The 24283-nt window shown below is 47.8% G+C and overlaps 2 protein-coding genes across 8 annotated transcripts; one reads left to right on the forward strand and one right to left on the reverse strand.

Annotated features, from left to right (window-relative positions):
- Window positions 1-447: 447 nt before the first annotated feature.
- On the reverse strand, window positions 448-4613 carry CUNH10orf95 (chromosome unknown C10orf95 homolog). The gene is made up of 2 exons (XM_016154531.2): window positions 4217-4613; window positions 448-3943 (listed from the first exon to the last, which is right to left on the reverse strand). The coding sequence occupies exon 2, from the start codon at window positions 3849-3851 to the stop codon at window positions 3192-3194; it is 660 nt and encodes a 219-aa protein (XP_016010017.1). The 5' UTR covers window positions 3852-3943; window positions 4217-4613; the 3' UTR covers window positions 448-3191.
- On the forward strand, window positions 3589-22863 carry MFSD13A (major facilitator superfamily domain containing 13A). 7 transcript variants are annotated; one of them, XR_001598043.2, is made up of 11 exons: window positions 10023-10131; window positions 14509-14733; window positions 17035-17276; window positions 17703-17785; window positions 18353-18805; window positions 18959-19082; window positions 19704-19800; window positions 20344-20515; window positions 20592-20785; window positions 21315-21495; window positions 22018-22123. XR_001598043.2 is itself a non-coding variant. In XM_016154521.2 (11 exons), the coding sequence occupies exons 4-11, from the start codon at window positions 17109-17111 to the stop codon at window positions 22278-22280; spliced, it is 1554 nt and encodes a 517-aa protein (XP_016010007.2). In that variant the 5' UTR covers window positions 10031-10131; window positions 10509-10662; window positions 14509-14733; window positions 17035-17108; the 3' UTR covers window positions 22281-22863. The 7 variants fall into 7 exon arrangements, 6 of the variants coding, with proteins under 6 accessions (XP_016010009.2, XP_016010006.2, XP_036079128.1 ...); XM_016154521.2 differs by lacking the exon at window positions 21315-21495 and adding an exon at window positions 10509-10662 and having other exon boundaries at window positions 10031-10131; window positions 22018-22863; XM_016154523.2 differs by lacking the exons at window positions 10023-10131; window positions 21315-21495 and adding an exon at window positions 3589-3611 and having other exon boundaries at window positions 22018-22863.
- The last annotated feature ends 1420 nt before the right edge of the window (window positions 22864-24283 follow it).

Genomic DNA, 24283 nt, shown 5'->3' on the forward strand with positions numbered 1-24283 from the left:
GCTTTATCTTTGAAGCACCAAGGATGTCATAACTGGTTATATTTTTCTCTTTACTGTTGTTTCTGGGGAGCTCAGAGCCAAATTTGCTTTGAGTCTTTTGTGTAAAGCCTGGATCCTAAACTCTTACCCTTAGTTCATCTTATTTTCTTTTCCTTTAAAAAAAATTATAAATCACAGGGAGGTGGTGTGGTGTGATGAGGTTGTTGTGTGACCTTAGGTAAATTACTTAATGTCCCTGAACCAATTTCCTCATTGCAAGTGGAGATGATGGTATTCGAACCCATCTCATAAGGTTTTTGAGATGATGCCATGAAATCCTGCATGTGAAATGTTTACCACAGTGTCTGGCATTTACTAAGTGCTCAAATATTAATGATATTTTGATTCCTTCCAGTTTTTAGCCATTAAAAGTCCATCCAACTATATTTCTTGAGTGCTCATTATTTGCCAGCAACTATTCTAGGCCCTGGGGATACAGTAGTGAATGAGACAGCCATAGCAGCCTCTGCCCTTATGGAATCTGCATTTTAGTGGGGAGACATAGGGATGAGGCAACAGGCAAATAGATAAAGGGAAGTTGTTATAAGTACTACAGCAAGAATAAGAGACTGAAATAGAAAATGCAAGTAGAGTAGTGGGACTTAACTTAGAATAAGGTAATCAGGGAAGGCTTCTCTGAGGAAGTGACATTTAAGCTGAGATATACAGAACGTGAAGAAGTTAGCCATGCAAAAAGAAAGGTGAGGGGAAAACCGGACAGAGGGTATGGTAGATGCCAAAACCCCAAGGAGTGAAAGTTATCTTCCTTCACTCAACGAGCATTTGAGAGCCCACAATATGCCAGGTAGTATTTGAGACACTGGGCTGCAAGAGAAAACCAAATGAGTACTTGCCCTCAGGGAGCTTACTTTAGAGGTGCAATGTAAAGAAACAGAGACTAACAACAAGCAAATAGGTGAATTTACATCATGCCAAATAGTGATAAGTGATGGGATCCTGTTTTCAGCAGGATAGTTGGGGAAGGCTTCTCTGAAGAAATGACTCTTTAGTGGAGACTAATAAAGACCTTTATGAGCCATTTCAATACCTGGGGGAGAAAAGCAGGCATAACAACCCTGTGGCCAGAATGTTCTTGTCCTATGAGGGAATGAGAAAAGTGGTAGTTAATGAGGTTAGAGATGAAACCAGATCCTGTGTCTCCTTGAAGCCATGTTGAGAATTTGGGATTTTATTCTTAGGGATAGAGGGTTATGAGCAGGGGAGAATGTGATCAGACTTGTTTAAAATATATTCTCGGTGTTGTATGGAAGAGAATGTAGAGGGGTCATTGTTGAAATAGACAAGTTAGGAGGCTTCTGAAGTAATACAGGCAAAATAAGATGATAGCTTGGTCTTATTTGGAAGTAGAAAGGGTGATGAGAAAGCAAATGCCCTTGAATATGGAGTTTCATTTATAAATAAAATTGTTGAATTGTAGAATCTAAAGTCTTAAAATTATAAATTGACTCATTGAACAATGACACCCTAGTAGCAACAAGAATAGCCCACTCCCAGATCTCTGGTAATAAATTCCATTTTCCACTAAAAGGAACCAGTCCCATTGGAAAAGTGGCTGATTCCAAGGCTGCAGCAAGGAAGGTACAAGATGAGCCTGGAACAACTTGTGTGAGAATATAAAGGACTACTCAAAAATGTCCGAAAAAGAAAAAAGCCAGTTTGAAAGGACTTCCACTGGCCAAGTCAGGGATGATTTAAGCATGAAAACAAATAACCACAGTATCAGATTATAACCTACTGATAAAATGAAGATCCATAAATCCATACCATAATATTATCTAAATAAATATGGAAGGAAAGCTCTTCCTTATAAGAGAAGGAATAATGAAATTAGAAAATCACCATTCCCAACCAGTAATTGATTCAAATGAGAATCATTCATGGATATTAAAACTAATGGGTGAAAGTTTGATGAGAAACAGGATACTTATATAGCTTAAAGTATGTTCCAATAAGGAATTTATTAATTACTAAGTAAAACATAGTAACCTAGTAGCATAGTAGAGAAAACTGGCAGATAATACTTGAACCCCATTGTAATATACCTTCGTGAATAAAGTTTTTTTTACTATCTTTAACGAGAATCTTAAAGTACTTTCCTTTACCAGAGACAAATTGATATCATGTGCTTTCCAATATGTTAAACTGAGAAAACGCATCGATTCAGCACTAATGCATAATCATGAGGAAACATCAGATAAACCTAAACTGAGACACAGACCACTCGTCTTTAATGTTCAAAAATGTCAATGTCATAAAAGACAGAAGAAGGCTGAGAAACTGTTTCAGGTCAAAAGAGACAAAAGAGACATGAAGACAATACGATGCATGATGATCCTGTTTGGGATCTCAGACCAGAAAGAAAATTGTTATGAAGGACATTATTGGGACAAGTAGCAAGATCTGAATAAGGACTATACATTAGAGAAAGCAACATGGCAAAAGGTTAACAGTTGGTAAATCTGGTAGAAGAATAAGCAAGAGTCCTTTGCACTATTCTGGCAACTTTTCTATAAGTTTGAAATAATTTCTAACTAAAACTAAAAAAGTGGTAAGTAGATTGAATCTCTGGGTCAAAAGGATACACATTTACTTGTGCCCCAGTCAAGGGAGTAAGGCTCACATTACACGGATGAGGAAACACCCCACCCCCAAACATAAAAATGATTTTTGTAACATACACTTGACTTCACTTATTTATTTTCTTTTAATTACAAACTAGGGACAGGGGCCCTCAGCTTGGGGAAGTTCGGGGAGTTTTGCCAGAGGGAGGAGAGGAGAAAGGGCAAGCAGGGGCTTACTGTAGGGCAGGCTTCTAAGGGGAAGATAATGGGGAAGAGGAGGGAGAGAGGAAACAAAGGGTCCAGGCCCTTCCATCCACAAGCCCAAGTGGAAGAAAAGAGCAACAGGACACCACCCAGAGATGTCCTTGGTCCCTTCTCGCCCTTCCTCCGTCATCCAGCAAAAACGTGAGAAAATTCAAGGAAGTGCATGAGATGAGTGGCTGGTAGTTTTGGTAAAAAAGGAAAATGACCGGTGACAGATGTACCCAACTCTGACACACAGCCGAGGCCTCCCTCCTCACCTAGGAGGACAGCCGGGCACGTGCTCCCCCAGGGCGGCCTGCGACGCCCTCAGCCCAGGCCTTTCCTCTTCTTCCTGCCGCGGCGCTCCGCCGCTTCCCCCGGAGGGCTGTCGTCGCTGCTGTCGCCGCTGGCGGGAGCACGCAGCAGGCGCCTCTGCACACGGTACTCGGGCTCGCGGACGCGCGGCGCGGCCTGCAGCAGGAACTCGCCTCCGCTGAAGGTGACGCGCACATCGGTGCGCGGGAACGTGCCGTACGCTCGCCGCAGCTCCCGGAGCACGAAGTCGGGCAGCTCCAGGCGCGGGCCCAGCGCGCGCTCCACGCGGCCCCAGCGCAGCTCTACCTGCAGGCTGCCGCCCTCCGGCCACGGCGTCCAGCTCTCCGACAGCACCGTTCCCGCCGCCGCAGGCGACTGCAGTAACGGCTCCAGGTAGCCGGGCGCGGGGAACGGCGTGCTCAGGGACGCGGGGTAGGCCTGTGGGAAGGCCCACCAGGGTGGCACAGCCCCGGGGAGCGCGCCGGGGCCGTGGAAACAGTGGTATTCCCTCGAGGCGGTCCAGTTGCTGGAGCTCAGGGCTGGAGGCGGGCTGCAGAAATTGTGGGTCTGGATAGGGGGCAGCAGCAGGGGGCCGGACAGGTATGTGTAGGTGAAGGGCTGCAGTGGAGGCCAAATGCCTTCCCCAGGCGCCAGGCAGCTGTATGAGTACATGATTGAAAGCTCAGGTGGCGGTCATTTTTACGGGGGCCTGGTCCTGGTCCTGGTCCTTGGGCCTGGTCCTTGGTCCTGGTCCTGGTCCAGACCTGCGGTGGGTGGTTGTGTGTGGATACACTTTGTTCTTATCAACACCACCTGTCCCTGCGCCTGCCTAGCCAGGGCTCTGATTGATATAGCATGAGCCCATGAGTACATACTTCCTGACTTTGGAGAACTCTTCCTAAGGTGTTCAGCTCCCACTTCACCTCTTATCCCAGGGCTGAGCCCAAACCCTAGGTTCCCCAGCGGACAATAAGGACTCAAGGCCCTTTCAAGCCCCCCCAACCACCCCCTCCCCCACCAAGTGCTTTTCCACTCACTGGTCTCCTTCAGCGGGGGTACTTGATACTCAGCATTTGGGGGAGCCAGAGAAGTCCAGAGCAGGGCTCCTCTCCACCACTTTTTAGTTGAGCTTCATTCATCTATGCCCTATTTCAGCCACACCTCCCTGTTTCTAGGCAAAGGGAAACACCTTGCACTGGCCAAGAGCCAGCCAGCTTGTGTCTTCGATGAGCCTGCGGGTACCTACAGTAACCTAGATGCTACCCCTTGTGCTCAGTGATGCCCTCACCACAACTTGCTCAAACTCACACAGCCAGTTCTGGTAAGGGAAAATTCAACCCCATGTCTGTCTCAAGACATTTTCCTTATCACCAATCCATGCTGACTTTCTTTCAGGTAATCTCACAGTCCTCCCACTCTAGAATGTTACATAAGAACATTTAGTTCCTAATAACTGTGAAAAACATGGTGATATCATCCACATTTCATAGATTAAAAACTAGAGACTCAGAGAAGTTAGGCTACTTTTTCAGGGTCACACAGTCCGTAAGTAACACAGTGAGATTTGAACCCAGTCCAACTGATTTTAAAGTGCAGAAGTTAGTTGGGGGAAGCTAGAAAGATTACTTCATCCAGACAAGGTGAACTCTGTCTGAGTTCTAGTCAAATCTTGCTGCGGGTCAAAATCCTGTACCTCTTTCTCAGTGGGATAGGTGGTAGTTGCTAGATGATTAAAACTGATGCTGAGCTACCAGGTCATCATACTTTCCTTCCCCCTTGACTCAAGCAGTATTACCAATAATCCCCACAGGTTATCCCAGGTTCTTAGCATCCTTCAAAGCCCATCTACCTTCTGGAAAGGTCTCCTAACACCCACCCTTATCCTTTCACCCCTAAGATGTCCAAAGCCTAAACCCCGGGAACCTGTGAATATATTACATGACAAGGTTGCAGTGATATTAAGGTTGTTAATTGCAGACCTTAAAATAAGGGGATCATCATTGATTATCTACGTGGACCCAATGTAATCATAAGGGTTCTTAAACATGGAAAAGGGAGGCAGAAGAGTTGGAGTGACGTAATATGAGAGTCAACCAGCCATTGCTGGCTTTGAAGACGGAAGGGGATCATGAGCCATGGAATGCAGACAACCTCTAGAAGTCGGAAAAAGAAAAGAAAATGGATTCTTCCCTAGAGCTCCCAGAAAGGAATGCAGTCCTGCCAACACCCAGATTTTAGTCAATGAGACCCATTTCAGACTTCTGACCTCCTGTGATAATTTGTTCTAGCACCAACAGGAAATTAATGCACTGCTCTACTTTTATTTATAACATTGTCTCTCCCTCCAAATGCTAGCACCTGAAGAATATCAAGACTACCTGTAGACTGACCTCCTGGCCTGGAGATGAGGGACCCTGTGGGACTAACTAGTTTCTCCACGTGCTCCTACTCACCCACAGGGATCTGGTCCCAACTGGTGAGAGGTAGGGAGATTGTGAGACCAAACTTAAGTTGGAGCCTGGCAGGGTGAGAAGCCTGGATTTTGATACTGATCCCTACATGCTTGAGAAAGATCTCTGCTGGTCTGGGAAGGTAGTTTTCAGGCAAAATGAGAAAGATAAGGATGAAGCTGTTTCTCAGCTTCCATTCACCCTAATTCCAGTAACAGACCCCATAATTTTTGCCTTCCACACTTTACTCTCAGTTAAGTGGTTCTAGGGGAGCTTGCTTTATTCCATCCTTAAGTTAGGGCGATTTAGGGCTAAACCAGTCAGCATTATCATCCCTCTGGCCATCGTGATTTTTTTTTTTTTTTAAGGTAGCCATATGACTCAGTTTGGGCCAATGGGAGCCAATCCCAGAACTTTGTTATCTTATTGGGTGGAGAGAAGTGCTCTCTTTTCCCTGGACAGAAATTTGAAAGAATGCAGTCTGGGTGAAGAGGTGAAGGCCTATCTGAGCAAGGAGCCACAGAGTCGGAGCCAAGGGACAGAGAGAGATATTGGATCTTGACGACATCCTTTGTGAATCTTGGACTTTAAAGTTATGCAAGTCAATAAATTTCTTTTGTTCCCCTCTTGTTTTATTGAGATATCGCTGACATAGACTGCTGTATAAGTTTAAGGGGTATAGCAAAATGACTTACATATTTGTGAAATGATGACCACAGTAGGTTTAGTTAGTGTCCATCATCTCACATAAATACAAAAAGAAAAAGGAAAAAAAAATTTTTTTTTTCTTGTGATGAGAACTCCCAGGATCTACTAACAATTTTCAAATATACCACGCAGCAATGCTGCCTTTTGTCATGTACATTACATTTCTAGCACTTATTTGTCTTTTCATTGGAAGTTTGTACTTTTTGTATCTTGACCACCTTCATCCAATTCCTCCTCCCTCCACTTACCAATAAATACCCTTCTTACTTAATCTAGTTTGGAGTCTTTATTTATTTTTTTACTCATAGCTAATTGTGTTCGCTTCATATAAATTTAACTACAGAATACATAATGAATTGTTTTTTTGTTTTGTTTTGTTTTGTTTTTTATCACAAAGCACCATCTCCTAAGTCTTTAGAAAATTAAATATTTGGGTTATTATACCATAGAGCAGAGTCCTCTGTTGCTTACATCAACAAAACACTCCAAGTGTCCCTGACGCCCAGTGTTTTATTATGAAAAAAATATTTAAATACGGCAACCTGAGTAGTTTTTGATCAGTGAACCCCAGGATCAGAGCTCTCTTGCGGGCAAATTAGAGGATAGATTGGTGAGAGCCAATCTTGGAGGAGGTTCTCACATTAGCCCAGGAAAGCTGACAACTGAAACAGGCACAGGGGAAGGAAAAGAGAGGTGGGAGCAGATTCACCTGGACTTGATCCTATATGACTATCTGGATGGAGACAGCAGGATAGGGGCAGATAAACATGTTTTTAACTTAGTCACCTGGGTGGGTATTGAGGCATTTCTGGAGATAAAATCCTTAGTGGGCAATTGGAAGTTGAGGGAATGGTGAGTTCAGTTGGGACATTTGCGGAGCTGTCCAGCAGGCAGTTTTATATTCAGACTGGAGATGAAAGGTGGGGTAGGAATGAAGGAAAAGGACTAAGTTGCCAGAACAGCTGCTACTCTGGCCCACATCACACTGTGTTGTCATGCCTGCCAATGGGTTGGGTTCCACTTAGGCCTTTTGAAGGAGGCAATCTTGCTTTCGAAGTCCCTTTTACCCAATATAGCTGATGGCCTGGCAAGTTGGAGTGAACAAATGAAGAGTATTGAAAATGGAAACTTTAGAGACTCTCTCTCTGTCTTTAGAAAGCTCTAGGGAAAAGTGCCCCAGTGAAGGGGACTGAGGAGGAATTGTTAGGAGAAGAACATGGTGGAACCTAGAGCAGAGAGGTCAGAAGCCAGGGGAGGAGAGAATTTTAAGGAGAGAAAATTTGTGTATTTATTTGTCCCCCAATCCAGAAACTCCTCAAGACCCAGGGATTCCACTTAAGAAGTCATGCAGGCAAAATGACCTTCAGTTGATCCCCATATCTCCTCCCTGTTAGCTTTGTGCTTGGCAACCAGGAAGGGAAACCAGAGATAATCACAAGGTCCCTCCCTGATGCTTACACAAAAGGAGAACTGTAAAATCAGAGGGCTGAGGTGCCTCAGATTGTAACCATGGGACATTAAACACAACATAGGGGTCAAAATCATTCCTATTGCTTCACACCTAGTTCTGGCCCTTGACATCCCTACCTATTCCCCTCCTCCAACTGGTCACCAAGAGAAGGCTCAGTAAAGACTCAGGATTTGTTTTGAAATAAAGACACATGTTGGCTAGAGATGGAAAAGCAGAGGCACACTTTTGGTCAATTTATATGGGTTCTAGTGTGCCAGGTTCCATGCTAAATCCTGGGTTTCCTGCCCTCTGTTCTCACTGCCAAGAATGTACAGATGAGGGTAAGGGTAGGGATGGGGGAGAAAGGGTCATCTTTCTTCTAGTCATGAGGGCATTCTGGAGCAGGAGGGATTTCTGCAATTGCTTAAAGTCTATAAGAGAGATGATGATGATGATGATGATGATGATGATGATGTGTGTGCGCGCGCGCGCACATGCGCACGCACACGCAGCTTAGGGGAGACATAGGAGATAAAAAGAAGTCCGAAGGAGTGGGATTGGGGAGAAGAAAAATGAGACAGACCAGTAGCAGATGGATGCTGTGGGCAAGATTCATGGGGTCCCGGGGTACTCCCCAAGAACTGGGTGAACAGACTCTAGCCCCTGGACACCAGGGCTCTTGTGTTGGACCATTTGCTGTGGACGGGCCCTTTACTAGGTTGTCAGGAAGGAGGGAGAGAATGATATTCCTGTTGACAACAATCAACAAAGGCATAAAGGCCAAAAGTTTGTGAAACTCTTGTGCCAACAGAATCCTTGTAAATGCATGAAATAGAGGCTAACAAAAGGAGGGTCTATGACAAAGAAGTGGTGGAGCTAAGAAACTGATCCCAGAACCCTGGAAGCTAAAGGCCACTCTCGTTGCCCTATCTCCCAGGTTAAGGAGTATGTGCTGTTTGTGTGGAAACCTAACCAGACTTATAGCCCTGTTGGGAGAAGACACAGGACCAGACTAGACTGAGCAAAATAAAACTCAGAGGGCCTGCAAGAGTAAGAAGGGGAAAGACTCCTATACTGGGAGTTAGGAGAGGTTCCAGTTTGTCTGGATCTCTTGCTTATTGTGTGAAAGTCACTGAATCTCTCTGAACCTCAGTTTCCTCATCTGTAAAATGGAGATAATAGCACCTTCCTTCCAGGTATGATGTGAGACTCAACAAGATAATGAACACTGAGTGCCTGACACAGTAAGGGCTCATAGTTAGTGCTCAATACTCCTTATATTTTATTATTACTATTATTAATAGGAGGAGGTTAGGGTGCATGGTTGCCCTCTTAGGACCAGGCGCCTGTGGCCTGAGCCCTGGTCCCCGTGGTTCAAGCAGGCCTGTCCACTCTTGAGGACTCACAAACCAGCATCAGGGAGTCCCAGGTCATGCCTCTGACATCTCCTTATCTGCCTCAGCTGTGAATCCAGTCAGACAACAAGGCTTATAGGAAGGTGCTGAGTTCTTTTCATTCTCTGAATTAATACTAAGGAAAGATGGGGGAGAAGGTTGCTCAGAAAAACCTTGCTGTTTTGAACTTGTTAACTGAGTATAAATGAATCAGGAGACATTGGCTAGAAATAAATGATAAAGATGTATTCAAGGGTCTTGGGATTTGCAAATGGGAAATACAACTAGGCAATACCCAGCATGTTCCGAAGAAGAGAAGCTGAGAGTTCTCACAGAAAAAGTACATTCTTGAGAAGAATCAGTTCTGCACCCTTAATGTCTGGATTGGTGGGAGATGGTAATTTTCCAGATGTCAGGTGGTCTGGACACTGAACACTCTTTTCTAAAATCTTTGGGGAGTTATCTATAGGATTTACACACATATCTCCATGCATTGCCGCACAACGGAAAAGTTCAGAAGTTTAAGTTTAGGGGCTAGTAAAAGCAAGAATAGGATCATTTTCTCATTCCTCAGCCTACTTGATTGTAGTAATTCAGCAGCTTACTCCAGTGACTCCATTTTATTTCTTCACTCTTTCCTCAATCTGAAATAACATTAAGCCTTCCAGAACCGGATAAGCAGGTCAGAATCCAGGCACCCTGCCCTCTTCTTGCTAACATTCACGTTCTTTTTGGTCCCTAAGGGCAAGTGCCCATGACAAATATGGCGGCGGCAGCCTCAGGCGGGGACACCTGCCCGGCAGCAGTCCCCAGAGCCGCGCATAGCCAATCGCTGGGCGGGGGCGGAGGAAGAGGCCAGGAGAGCGGCCTCCCGGCGCGGCGCGCACAGGAATACTGGCTCGCACCTGGCTCAGGGCTACCCAGATCAGGCTTTGGCTGCCTCTATTCCGGTGAGGGGCTGGCGGCGGCGGCGGGGCTCGGGGACAGAAGCGGGCAGGTCTGGGGGCCAATCAAATGCAAAGGACAGACCAATGAGGCTGGAATGCCATCCGCTCTGGGAGTCCTGGGGGCTGTCTGACAGGGTCCCTGAGGTGATCAGATTGTGGGTTCTTGGGTCAGGGTGGGAGAAAGAAGTTTGGGCTCAAGGGAAGAGGATGGAATCCTTGCAGAGGGGCTCCCTGTGTCTGGTGTCGCGTCATGTATCAGGTCAGGATTCATTTCACTAATATAATAGCCCTTAACCCTGGTGAGTAGTAAAATTACCTGGGGAGCTTAAAAGAACACCATGCTGGGTTCCATTCTTGCGAATTCCGATTTACTTGGTTAGGAGGTGAGGCCTGGACCTGGGTGTTATGAGCAGGTGATTTTAACGTGCAGACAGGTTGGAGAACCTCCATGTGTTTCGGCGCCGTTCATGAGTAGAGAGCTCCTGGATTGATCCCAGACTCCTCAGCGGCTTGGGAGGAGCAGGTGGTTCTAGGGTAAGGTTGCTGACCCTTCAGTACTGCTGTGGTAACCTGCACCGGAGGGAAAGGGAGAAGGAGAAGGTCCCTCCCCCAATAAGGTGGAAGTGCATTTCCAGCCTGAGGAGGAAGATAGGCCCGCCAGTATGGGGCACCCCAAAAGCCCTGCCAGGGCCGGACCTCGCTGTGGTGAGACTGGGCAGCAAGATGAGGCTCCCGGGTGTGAAACAGGAAGCACAGCAAACAATTCGGAAGTCAGCTGCTTGTTGAGAAAAGGGTACGCCTAGTATTTGCAGAATACCTGTATTATACCTTTCGATTTCATTTGGTACCCCTGAGGAACGTCAGGGAACCGGTTTGTCTCTCCTGTTTCACAGACGTAGGGATAAAAGCTTGTTAGTAATAACATGTAGACCTGACCCACAGCTCTCACCTCCAAATTTTGCTTATTACTAGCTTTCCCCCTCTGCACTAATTGCTTCTCATACAGTCTCTAGTCTCTGAGGGAATCGGAAGCAAATACCCACCTTCCTTCTGATGCTCCTCACTCCAGGGACCCAGTCTGGCATCCTTGGTTTCGTCCACCAAATCCACCAGCCCCAGCCAACCAGGAAGATGCTACTGTTCCCATCCTTTTCTAGTTTTTTTTTTTTTTTTTTATCTCCCAGGATCCTGATGGGACCAAAAAGGGAGAGTATTTATTTATTTGAATGAATGAAAATAAGTGTATCTTTTATTTATTTATATACTTATTTATTTGTAGATGAATATAAGTGTAGAAGGGGGAGTTTTTACATGATACCCGGGGCTTCTTCCAAACAAATCTGCTTCTGTCACCTCATCACCCCCCATGCCATTGTCCTCAGGACAGAATCTTGTGTGTGGGTTACAAAACCCTTCTTGATCTGATGCCTTTCTACCTCCCTGCTTTGAGCTCTCTTCCCATATTTTTTCTTTTTTTCTTAGCACGGTGCTGGGCACATGGTAAAAGCTTAATAAATGTTACTTCTTGTTATTATCTCTAGTCCTCTATGTACCTGTTGCCTTGCTGTACATGTTTTACTCAGCAGGACATGGTAATAATCTTGATGGATTTCCCACATTGCCAATTTCTGACTCCCACAGCCAAGCAGAATGCAGAGCTGAGGGGCACAGTGGAATCTGGGGTTCGTACTCCTCTCCTATGGCTGCTGCTCTTCCCTAGGGCTGGGATGCCCCTGCTGGCTTTTTAGGGGCAAATTGACCCAGTAGGTACTAGTTGAGCACCTGCTATGGTAAAGGAGCCTGGTGGAGGCAGAGCAGAAATTAGGGGCGGGCCTGACCTGGCCCTGTCCTTAAGGAGCTTGGGGGCTGGAGGAAGGTAAGGGAGACACTTGGATCCTGATACAAGGGATCTTAAAGGGGCGAGAACACATGGCAAGGTATACTGGGGAAGTCTAGTGCCACTGACCTAGGCCTTGAATCGGCAGGATTTGATAAGATGTTGGTGGGGGGTGGGCATAGTGACATGAGAAATGCTGAGATATTTTTAGTCAAAAACACCTGTTTCGAATCTCAGCTCCAGCACTTAATACCTCTGTGATTTTGGGCCAGTTATTCAACCTCGAGACCCTTGGTTTCTTTATTTATAAAATGAAGACTGGAAATAGTAATAAGAGTTATAAGGATTCATTATAATGGATAAAAGCCATTATAAAAGCCAGGCATATCTTATACGCCTGAGAAATGGTATATAGTTACAGCTAGGGTATTTAGGTGGAAGGAACAGCATGAAGAAAAGTGTGGAGGTGGCATTTAAAAAAGAATTTGAGGGATGGCAAGATATATCCAGCAGTGAGAAGCATCAATGTTGGGTGCTGGAAAGACAACTTCAATCATGGATTTGGCAAAAGGGACACTGACTGAAAAACCCTTTAAAGATCATAAAACCAAACTTCAAAGACATAACAAAAAAGTAATAATACCTACTGTTTATAGAGGGTCTTCTAAGTGCCAGGCACTATGCTTGGTGCTTTAAGTACCTTTTGCATTTCAGCCCAAAGCAATCTAAGAGGTTAGCTTTATTGCCACATTATAGATGAGACTGAGGCCCAGGGAGAAGGAGTGTCTGGCTCAAAGTCACACAACTGAGACCATACCAGTAGTGGGGAAAGACAGAACCTGCCTCCAGCAGGTTCCCCCGCAAGGTGCCAAGGTGGGGGTGGAGTTGGTTGCAGGTTACCAGATATTTCACCCAGGTTATGCAGCTAGGTGGTATGGGCTCCTACTCTTTCTCCCTGGAAGAGGGAGGCAGAGCTGTTGGTCTCTGCTGGGGTGGACTGAGGGTGGGGAGAGCTAATAGGGGAAGGCATTTCCTGGTAGAGGAACAATCTGAGAGAGAAACCACTTTAGTGACCCTGCACACTCCCTGCTCAGCTTCTTCTCCCAAGCAGGCGCTTACCTGGACAGGCTGCTTTGCCTCCAGCTCTGCCTTGTGGAGTTTATCTCTGCCACTCCCAAACATCTATGTGTTTCTGCTCCTTGCAGGCCCTCCTCTTCTGATTTTCCCCAGATCTCTCGAACTTCTTTACTACTGGAAGGGGCCTGATGACCAGGCCATGTCCCTGCTGCTACCTTGATCTGTTATAAGTGAGCTCAAGAAAAAGCCAGCATCTTCTATGTGATTGGTACAGTGTTCAGGGCTTCCTGGACATTAGTTTAATTCTCCCTGCGCTCCTATAAAGCTAGGCATTATTACCCCATTTTATAGGAGAGAAAACCAACGCTGACTGGTTAAGTGACTTGAGGTTACAGTCTTAGTCAGAAGTACAGCTAGCATTAAACACAGGCCCTTGTGATAGCACAGTCATACCCTTTCCATCTCACGTCATTAGAGGTTTTCTTCCATCATTGCCCCAGTGTGGGTACCGGGAGCCAGCTGGTGGAGACTTGGGACCTTGTAGGGTTCACCTCCTCTAGCAACTGGGACAAGTTACTGGAAGTCTGGGTGGAGGTGGGGAGCTTCACTCCCTTGGTCAAAGGCTTCAGAGGCGAAGTAGGGGTATTCTGAAGGACCATGGGGAATTAGAGAAAGTGACCTGGTTTAAAGATAGTAACAGGTGTACATTGTGCTTTATAGCCCCCCAAACACCTTTAGATTAATCCCCACTCCATCCTTGTGTGGTACGCGGGGAAGGCCTAAGAAGTTCAAAAATAAAAATCTAAAATACTCACCACACTTACCGTGCTAAGTGTTTTATAGCACTTAGTATGGTAAGTACTCATTGACTGCTAACAATAGCCATAAGAAGTTTGGCCCCATATTGCAGATCAAGAAACAAGCATAGAGAGGGTAAGTAAATTGCTCCAGGTCACACAGGTAGTAGATGGTAGAGTTAGGACTTCCAAGGTGTCTTTCAGCTATATTAGTTAGAAAGTCCTGAGGAAACTTGTAGGGTGATGGATATGTTCATGATCTCAGTTATAGTGATGGTTTCACAGGTGCATACATGTTAAAATTGACCAGACTATATACTTTGAATATGTGTAGATTACTGTATGTCAATGATACTTTAATAAAGATGTGGGAAAAAAAGCATTTCCCACCAACCATTCATTTGGGGGCTCCAGGGCTCTGGGGAGATGCCATCCTCCTCCTGCTGGGGCAAGGTAGACTCACTGTGGCCTGGAAGAGATTCTCACAGACTTAGCAGCTGGTTTCAGGTACTTTTGGCTGCTTCTCTTCTTTTTCTCACCACTAGGCATAGGCTGGCACCAGGTTGGCATGGAGGTGAGGGTGTGTGCATGCAGATTGCAAGTAATTGCCACTTGGCTTCCAATGAACCCGAGTGACCCCAGTGAGATTCTCTCCTGTTTTCCCCTCAGAGCCTCTTTCTCTACCGATCAGTCACTCCCATAACAAGAGGGGTTGAGTCCAGAAAATTGTCTCTGTGAGGTAGAGGGAGAAGACACAGGCCCTGTCCTCAAAACCCCCGTCAGGCTTCAGTGGGGGCAGACAGAAGAGTCTGCTGTGCAGGGGCAGGAGGCATCATTGAAGGACCAAGGAGTTGAAGAAGGTCTCCAGGACACGGTGCTGGCTCCAGAGGATGGGTGAGTTGGTGATCAGGAGATGGGGAAGGTGCTTCTGGTGGTGGTGGTGGGAACCAGCAAGAACAAAGGCCTGGCAAGAGGAGAAGTTAGCTTGAAGAACCAAGGCAAGCCAGGCTGGATAGGCCAGAGAGGCCAGACAGCAGAGGCCCTTTAAGGCTGGGCAGAGAGGTGGAGCCATGGTGGGTGATGGGGCAAGGACAGGTCTTGTGGGGTCATTACTGTTGCACTGGTGTTGAAGTCGGCTCTTTAGGGCCTGATTCTAAAAGGAAACGGAAGTTTTAGCTCCGTGTGTGAGTGTGCATGTATGCATGTGTGTGTGTGCATTTGTGTGTGTGTGTGTGTGTGTGTGTTAGTGCAGGGACAGACGTGTAGAGTCCCATAGGCAGGCTTGGGTCACAAGGACTCAGTGGATCAGCTTCTGAGGGTGGGTATAAGTCTCCTAAGGCTGCCATAACAAACTACCATGGATTGGGTGGCTTAAAGCAACCAAAATTTATTCTGTCAAAGTTCTGGAGGGTAGAAGTCCAAAATCAAGGCATCAGCAGGGTCACGCTTCCTCTGGAAAGAGGCTCTAGAGAAGAATCCTTCCTTGCCAATTCAGCTTCCGGTGGTTGCGCACAACCCTCGACGTTATTCCTTGGCTTGTAGTAGCTGCATCACTCCAATTCCCGCCTTCGTCTTCATCTGTCATCTTCCCTCTGTGTGTGTCTGTCTCTGTGTCCAAATTTCCATCTCCTTACAAGGATACCAATCATGGGATTAAGATCCACTCAAATTTAGTATGACGTTATTTTAACTTGGTTACATCTGCAAAGACCCTATTTCCAAATAAGGTTGCACTCACAGGTGCTGGGCGCGAGGGCTTGAGCATATCTTTTTGGGGGATGCAGCTTAACTCACAACAGGGAGTTTGAGAGGAGGAAGCCCCCATCGCTTCCAGCCGGGGGTCAGACAGGCACACATGGGATTATTTTTCTGAAAAGAGAACAGCAGCTTTGAGCCTAAAACAAGAGACAGACGTAATGCCTCGCTTAATGCTTAATGGACCAGCAGCATGGTGTCACCTGGGAGCCGGATAGAAATACAGAATCTCAGACTCCTCCCCAGACCCACTGAGTCAGAGTCTACATTTTAATAAAGTCCCTAGGTGACTTGAAAGCACAGTACAGTGTGAGAAATGGTGCTCTAATAAAAATTAAACTTTTATTTCCTTTCTCACCTATGGTCAGTCTAGCTAGCCAGTTTCCGTACATGAGTAAGCGTGGTTGGAAGCTAGGCACCCACATTGTACTTTGTTCTCTCTTTTCATGTAACATGTTTTTGAGTTTCTCTCCCATGTATTGAGATTGCCGGCATGATTCCCCTTTCTGGAGAGCATCAGGCTTGCTGAGCCAGAGCCTTTGTTGCATTCTTGGTCTGTGTCCAACTTTTTTGCTATTTACAAATGTTGCTGCCGTGAACATTTCTATACATGTTCCTTTGGGGTTAGTTCCTTAGATGGAATTTCTGAAATCAAAGCACATGAAATGTTGTGGACTTTTATTTAAATATCTTATCACTCTTCTATATCTGTGGAATATGACAACATAGCAGGTTTCTCCGTTCTGCCCAACTGTGCACAGGAACCCAATTTGGGAGGTCAAGTGGCGGAAAAGGCTTTAAAGCCAGACAGGCCAGTGTTCAAATCTGCTGCATTTTTGCTGTATGACATTGGGCAAGTTACTTAACATCTCTGAGCTTGGCCATTGCTTTATAACATTGTAATAGTGTTATGTACTTTGTAGGAATTTTATAAAAATAATAACGACACCACTAACATCCATTTATTGAGCACTTTCTGTGAGTTACCTCATTTAATTCTTATATTTCTCTACAGAGTAGGCACAATTATTCCTTTTTCCCTTTTATAGAAGAGGAAACTGAGGCTTAGGTTAAGTAGTTTGCCTGAGGTTATACTGTAGGAACATCATGCGTCCAAACCCAGGGTTGTCACATTTAGACCGATAAGGTCGGATAGTGTGGATGAAAGAAGATACTGAGCACATGACCTGAGCGCATTTGGACCTGGCTCAGTACTTGTCGGACTCCTGCCTCCGCTTCCCATGCCTGTATCAGTTTTCTTGGGTTACTCCCGGATATGGTATCTAGCCCAACATTGTTTCAACTGTACATCATTAACGGTTCTCCAGTTTTATTTAACTTTCTCCCAGTTGGAAATGAGTTTTTAAATGACTCACAGGTCTGGGTTTAGGAGCAGAGCTGGCTCTGATCCTTGTAGCTAACTGGCTCCTTCTTCCCCAGGGACAAGGACGGCCGGACTGCCTGTGGCCATGAGCACTTCTCGGTGCTCCTAGGCTGAGGCTGGGCTGGCAGCCATGGGGTTGGGCAGGCCCTGGACCTGGCTGTTGGGCTTGCCCACCACTGTGGTCTATGGCTCCCTGGCCCTCTTCATCTCCATCCTGCACAACGTGTTCCTGCTTTACTATGTGGACACCTTTGTCTCAGTGTACAAGATCAGCAGAGCTGCCTTCTGGGTCGGAGAGGTAGGGCAGCACTTCTCTGGGGTGGAAGCTGGACAGATCGCAGTGCTGGGACTCACCTAGCCAGGAGCATGGGACAGTCCAGGTTGCCCACTAAAACTCAGCAAGTAAAACTGGAGGCCTCGATGACCAGTTCTCATGGCCATGGTCCTATGAGCCAGGGACTGTCCTATGTATTCACATATATAATATATCACACATATAAACTAATCAGCTGGATACATTTACTAGCTGGGCCCCAGGTAGGAGTTTGATGGGGACAGTGGCTACTAGAGTGAGTTTTTTTTAGCAGAGGGACTGACCTAAGCAAAGGTTTGCAGGCAGGAAAGCTGGTGTTATCTTTATGGGGTGGTGTGCAGGCTGAGCAGGGACAGCCCTGGAAAGGAGGTTGCCTATAGCCCACCTGCCTCATTTCCCTTCTGCCCACAGACGGTGTTTCTCCTCTGGAACAGCTTCAACGACCCCCTCTTCGGCTGGCTGAGTGACCGTCAGTTCCTCAGTTCCCAGCCCCGGTTTGTGTCTTGGAGATGGCTCATAACTCGTTCTGTCCTACCCCACCCTTTCCCAGGGCTGGAGGACCCCCACCTGTGTTTGGGGTGGGAGAAGAAAGGGACCATTTTCAGCTTTTGTCCAGGCTTCCTTCCTTCCCAAGGGCAGGGCAGGCTCTGTCTAGGTTGGAGAAGTGGTCTTGAGTAATGGCTGGCCTTGATCACTTGGGGGAGAGGTAGACCCCAGCTCGGCTTGTTGGGCCCTCTGGATTGGGCGCTGTACTGCAAACACTCTGCTGCTTCTGGCAGATTCCTTTACCCTGTCCCTGCTGGGGCCCATCACTACCTCTAACCCTGAAAAATGGGTATCATACCAACCTGTGGCCCTCAGCCTGGCAGGCTGACAAGGGAACAGAGGAGCGAGCACCCACTGGTGAGTGTGCTTCCTAAATCGGAGGTTAAGGACTCGGGGCTCAGCAGGACCACTTGGTGTGAGTCCCACACTCTGGACCTCCATGCCTCTCCTGGGTAGGGGACACTGGGGTCCAAGTCTGCAAGGGTATCTACCAACAACCCTCCTCTCCCTGGCAGGTCGGGCACTGGGCTCTCCTCGAGGGCTGTGGTGCTGGCACGGGTACGAGCCCTGGGCAGGCACGGGCCGCTGCTGGCGCTGTCATTCCTGGCATTCTGGGTGCCATGGGCCCCAGCTGGCCTGCAGTTCTTGCTGTGCCTGTGCCTCTATGATGGCTTCCTGACACTTGTGGATCTGCACCATCATGCCTTGCTGGCTGACCTGGCCCTCTCAGCGCACGACCGCACGCACCTCAACTTCTACTGCTCCCTCTTCAGCGCAGCTGGCTCTCTCTCTGTCTTTGCCTCCTATGCTTTCTGGAACAAGGAAGATTTCTCTTCTTTTCGCGCCTTCTGCCTGACACTGGCCGCTGGCTCTGGGCTAGGCTTTGTGGGGGCCACACAGCTGTTGAGGCAGCGGGTCGAGATGGCCAGCAGGGAGCCAGGGTACCCAGATCTGGCTGTGGACAGCGGGTGAGTGTTCAATCTCAGCTCTCCAGGTTCCTGCCAACACTGTTCTGAATCTGATTTCAATGCTGGGTCTCCTGGCCAATGGGTGGCTGCCCTGGGATTGGGGATGGCTACGGCCCAGTCCTAGACCATTCTTGACTCCTCTCTGCCCTATAGTCTGTGTGGAGAGGAGCTTCCTGTAGGCGGTGAGGAGGCGGGAAGCATCACCTTGGGCCAGTACCTCCGGCAACTAGCACATCACCAGAATTTCCTGTGGTTCGTGGGCATGGACCTGGTGCAGGTATGGGAGCAGTCCCCCACCCAGCATGGTTAGTGTATGCCTCACTCAAGGGAACAGGTTCCTCAAAAGCTGAGAAGTCAGTTCTGGGCCTCTCATGAGGACTGGTGGGTAATTCGAGGACAGGAACACAGTTTGCTTAGGGAGGAGACCTGGGTTCTAACACCATCTGAGCTCCTAACTCCCTGTGTGATTTTAGACAAGTCTCAGCCTCTCAGGACAGCCATGTCTTCATCTGCAAAGTGAGTGTATGAAAAGAGGCACCTCTTTGGGGACTCCGTGACAATCTTTTTAACACATCAAGTGCCACACCTAAAACACACGTAGTGTATATAATATAAGCTAGCCAAATTTAGAAATATTTTTTATATCATTAATCTTGTTTTACTAAGGTATTTTTGATTAAAAAGAACAAACTTAATTGTTCTAATGACAATTTTGTCATTCTTTCTGTTAGCAAAATTAGATAAGCAATAGATATATACATGTATTTTTTGTTCTGGCATGTTCAATGTTGAGGGACATGGGGATAAAGGCTGCTCTTGCTATTCTCGTTGGCTTTTGCCCTGTGCCCAGCTCCCCTCCCACCCCAGCAGCCTCCTCACTGCCCCTGTTGGGTTGCAGGTATTTCACTGCCATTTCAACAGCAACTTCTTCCCCCTCTTCCTGGAGCATCTGTTGTCAGACCACATCTCCCTCTCCATGGGCTCCTTCTTGTTGGGTGAGTGGGTGCCTTGGATAGGCTGGAAGGACAGAGGCTTGCACCCTAGAACCCCTAACCCAGCTATAGGCACAGCCACCTCCCCAGCTGGGGCCCAGTTGTTAAGAGGGTAGAGTCTACTGTGGGGTTGCACCTCCAGCCCCCAGCTCTTTTCCTGAGGAAGGGACAAAAGCCTGCTAGTGGTGTGAGGGGGTAGGTCCTGTTGGTAATGGTGCTACCCAGAGGCAATGAGGCACAGTGGCTGGTTAACAGTGAGGACTACAGTGTGACAAGCCTGGGTGTGAGTCTTGGCTGATTATTTACCGCGTGGCCTTCGGTGTGTTCCATTTAATCTCTTTGGACCTCCATTTCTCATCTGTAAAGTATGTATCATGATAGTACTTACTTTAAAAGACTGTGAGGATTCAATAAAAGGATGCAAAATATCTCTTAGCACAGAGCCAGGCAGGTCATTATGCAGACTCTGATTCTGATTGATAAAATGTGGCAAATTGTGGAACTTGTGGCAGTGCCCCCTGACAAGGCTCCACCCCTTCTTCCCAGGCATCTCCTATGTCGCTCCCCATCTCAACAACCTCTACTTCCTGCCCCTGTGCCGGCGCTGGGGTGTCTACACCGTGGTGCGGGGGCTCTTCCTGCTTAAGCTGGGCCTGAGCCTGCTCATGCTTTTGGCTGGCCCTGACCGCCCCGGCCTGCTCTGCCTCTTCATTGCCAGGTATGCCTGACCTCTCTGACCCTCACACCTCTGTCCCATCCCTTCACTCTTGCCCACTTTCTCTCTCTGCTGGCAGCAACCGTGTCTTTACTGAGGGCACCTGTAAGCTATTGACCTTGGTAGTCACTGACCTGGTGGATGAAGACCTGGTGCTGAACCACCGCAAGCAGGCGGCCTCAGCGCTCCTTTTTGGCATGGTGGCCCTGGTGACCAAGCCAGGCCAGACCTTCGCCCCACTGCTGGGCACTTGGCTGCTGTGCTTCTACACAGGTGAGGGCCCAGGGACTGGCAAGGGACACAGCTTACCTGGCACACCAGCTGACAAGCCTGGCTTTAGGTCCAGTGAGTGAGAGAATGGCACCTGGCCAACAGAGTCTGGGTCTGGGCCACCATGGGCTGCCACACCTCCTCTGCCACTCCTCTGCATTGGAGGGGAGCTGAGTCTCTGATTTTTCTGTTCTTTCAATAGTTCATTCATTAATTAAACAAATATGAGTAGAATACCATCTCTACCAGGTGATGCTCTGAGAGATAACAATTAATAAGACAGACAAGGTCTTTGCCATCATGGAGCTTATATTCTAGTCAGGAGGAGGAGAGGTGGTGATAAACAGCCAAACAAGAACATAGCGGGTAGTGACAAGTGTGCTAGAAAAAATAGAGCAGATCCTCAAATAATACCATTTTGTTCAATGTTGTTTCCTTAAAATATTGATGAGATGCCACAGGAACTTAACTCTTATTTAGACCAATTAGCCTATGGTAAAATTGGTTCGTTATACGTATTGTTTTGCTTAAGGTTGTAGGACCTATCGACAACCTTGAGTGAGGACTTACTGTAGTGTGACTGAGAAGCTACTCTGTGTAGTCAGGGAAGGTCTCTGAGGCGACACTCAGGATGTGGACCAAATGGAGAGGATTTAGTCTACAAAGAACTCGGTGGATCCTATATGAGGGAGCGGCAAGTGCAAAGGCCCAAGGTATCAGGAGTCATTAGGAGATGAGGCTGGAAAAGTGATGAGGGCTCTGGAGATGGGTCAGGGTTTGGATTTTATTCTCAGTGCAAAGAGAAGCTATTGCAAGGGTTTTAAGCGGGGGGAATGATCTGATTTACATTTTTAAGAGCCAGCTCTGGCCGCTGTATGGAGAATGGATTGTAGAGAGGCCGTGGCAGAGGTTATGGAGGCTTGGACCAGGGTGGTGCTGGGGGTCTGGAAAAGAAGTGTTTGGGTCTGGGATGTGTTTTGGAGTTAGGAGAAGGTGAAGGATTGGCTGTTGGGAAGCACTAAAGTTAAATAAGGAATCTAGGAAGACTTTAAGGTTTTTGGCCCCAGTTATTGGGTGGATGGTGGTGCCATTTACTGAGGAGGGAAGAACAGGGAAGAAGCAAGGTTGGGGGAGAATCAGGAGTTATGGTTTAGACATCTGTGTGTGTTGTCTCATGTGGACTTTGGAGGAGCCAAGGGCTGACTTTGTTCTTTCTGCATGCTCTCTCATCCTAGGTCATGATCTCTTCCAGCAGCCCCCACTGGCCCTTGTAGGGAGTGCCCAGCCCTGGCCAGAGCCCCCGGCCCCACCCCCAGCTCAGGCCCCGGTGCTCCGCCAGGGCTGCTTCTACCTGTTGGTGCTGGTGCCCATAACCTGTGCTCTGCTGCAGCTGTTCACCTGGTCCAAGTTCACACTGCATGGGAGACGCTTGCACATGGTCAAGGCCCAGCGCCAGAATCTGTCACGACCCCAAACCCTGGACATTAAGACTGTGTGAGAGGTGCAGCAAGACCACCCTGCTGAGAACACTGCCTGCAATTTTGGGAAGGAGCCACTTTTGCCAGCCTGGTGCTCTGCTCTGCTTTCCTTGGGTGCAGCCTGGAGGACAGATGGCAGAATGGGAACTCCTGGGGCTGAGACAAGAGCCGCACTGAGTCTTAAGATCCTGCTTGGCTGTCTAGCGCAACTTGGGCAAGAACTGGGCCGGAAGTGTTCAGGGACTGGCTTCCCCCTCAGGGGCAGGAGAAAGAAGAGGCTGAAGGAGGGATGGGGCTGCCTTGTGGTCACATGGAGTAGCCACGGGGCATGGAGTCCTATCTGACCACCTGGCTGGGGCTGCAGCTTCGTGTGGGCTCAGGAACCACTTTTGATACTGCAACTGCTCCCTTTCAACCAGCCAGGGGAAGCTGACCATAAGTCCCACCTACCCTTCCCTCCACCCTTCCAGTGGTTTCTCTGGGTTCTCTGCTTCAGCTGTGCCTGAAGTAGCATGCCCCTGCTATTGTAGGGCTTCCCCACTCCCACCTGGCCTCTAAAGAGGTTCAGCTCGTCACAGATGGATTAAAGTCTTTCTGTTCCCATTCCTGAGGTCTGTGCTGTGTGTAGAAGTGGTGGGGTGGTAGCAAGATTCTTCATTTAATACAAAAAGCACTTAAGAGCATTTTTCCAAAGATGAGATGGGGGGCCACCCACATGAGATTCACAGAGGTAGCAGGGGAACATGCGAACAAGTAGCTGTACAGGGGTAAGAAGGCTCAGACCTGCGGTCACAGCCCCAGTGCATTTCCTACGTGCCACTGCTGGACATGGAGGTCAAGGAAGTGGCCGCTCTCAGGCCAGAGGCCCTCAACCTTCGAGTCAATAGGGAGCTTTCAGAAATGTCTGAGTTCTGTTCCCCAAGATTCTGATTTCATGGATCTGGGGTTTGGCCTGGGAACTATGGTTTTGGAAAGCTCTGTGGTGATTCTAATACACAGCTGGGACCGAGAACCTCTGCTCTAGGCCAGAGTTTCTCAGCCTTGGCATTGACACATTTGGGCTGGATGATTCCTTGTTACGCAATCACCCCTGGTCTTTGCTTAGTAGATGCCAATAGCATCTCCTCCCCGGTGGTGACAACCAAATGTCAATGTTTCTAGGCATTGCCAAATATATCTTAGGGGGCAAAGTTGGCTTTGATTGGGAACCACTGCTCTAGGCCAATGGTTTGCTGAGGGTGTGCAGAATGGCTAAGAATGTAGGCTCCAGGGCTAAATTGCCTGGGTTCCAATCTTAGCTAATTAAGGGCAGAACCTTGAGAAATTACGTGATCTCTCTCTGGTTCTATCTCCTATTCTGTGAAGTGGATGATAAAAATACCTGCACTTTGTAGGGTTGTTGTGAGGAGCAAATGGGTTGACATTTGTAAAGTGCCTGGCAATTCTCTGCCACCCCTCAGGTAAACAAGTTTAAAACGGAGGACTGGTTAATCAGAGTATCTGAGCAGGGGCCCAGGAACTGCATTTTAATAAGCTCCTTAGCTTCTTATACACACAGAAGTTTTGAGAGCCTCTGATTTTAGGATGTCAAGAGCAGTTGCCATCATTTGCTGTGACTTAGGCTAAGGTCTGGCAGAATCTGGTACAACAGCGCCCTCTAGAGGACAGCCTTGGGGAGTTACCACCTCAGATTTAGGGCCCACAGCTCCTCCCTCTTCCTACCTGGCACTAACTATAGACAGAGGCCCAGCTGACAGGTCTATTGGAAGGACTTTATTTAAGTACACTGGGCCCCCACCAGGCAACGTGGTTTGTGCGAGGCTGTGCGAGGGACAGGCTTGGGCTAAGAGAAGGGAGGTGAGCTGGTTAAGCACACAGCAGTCCGCGGGGTCGCCACATCGCTCTCACACACACCTGTTGCTGTGGCCCACACCTGGCAGGACCTTTGGTCCTTGGACGGCATGGGGAAGAATACTGCCTGGAATCTGGGATTGGGGCAGGTCTTGGTGTCAGGTGAGGGTGC

This window comes from Rousettus aegyptiacus, unplaced genomic scaffold (genome assembly GCF_014176215.1).
Source record: "Rousettus aegyptiacus isolate mRouAeg1 unplaced genomic scaffold, mRouAeg1.p scaffold_m13_p_6, whole genome shotgun sequence".
Classification (NCBI taxonomy): domain Eukaryota; kingdom Metazoa; phylum Chordata; class Mammalia; order Chiroptera; family Pteropodidae; genus Rousettus; species Rousettus aegyptiacus.

What these genes read in the sequence shown, in the direction of transcription:
- MFSD13A (XM_016154523.2), top strand. Translation starts at nt 17,109, where the DNA reads ATGGGGTTGGGCAGGCCCTGGACCTGGCTGTTGGGCTTGCCCACCACT. An exon ending in CTGCCTTCTGGGTCGGAGAG is followed by an intron (nt 17,277 to 17,702) that starts GTAGGGCAGCAC and finishes TTCTGCCCACAG; the next exon opens with ACGGTGTTTCTCCTCTGGAA. An exon ending in GATCTGGCTGTGGACAGCGG is followed by an intron (nt 18,806 to 18,958) that starts GTGAGTGTTCAA and finishes TCTGCCCTATAG; the next exon opens with TCTGTGTGGAGAGGAGCTTC.
- CUNH10orf95 (XM_016154531.2), bottom strand. Translation starts at nt 3,851, where the DNA reads ATGTACTCATACAGCTGCCTGGCGCCTGGGGAAGGCATTTGGCCTCCA.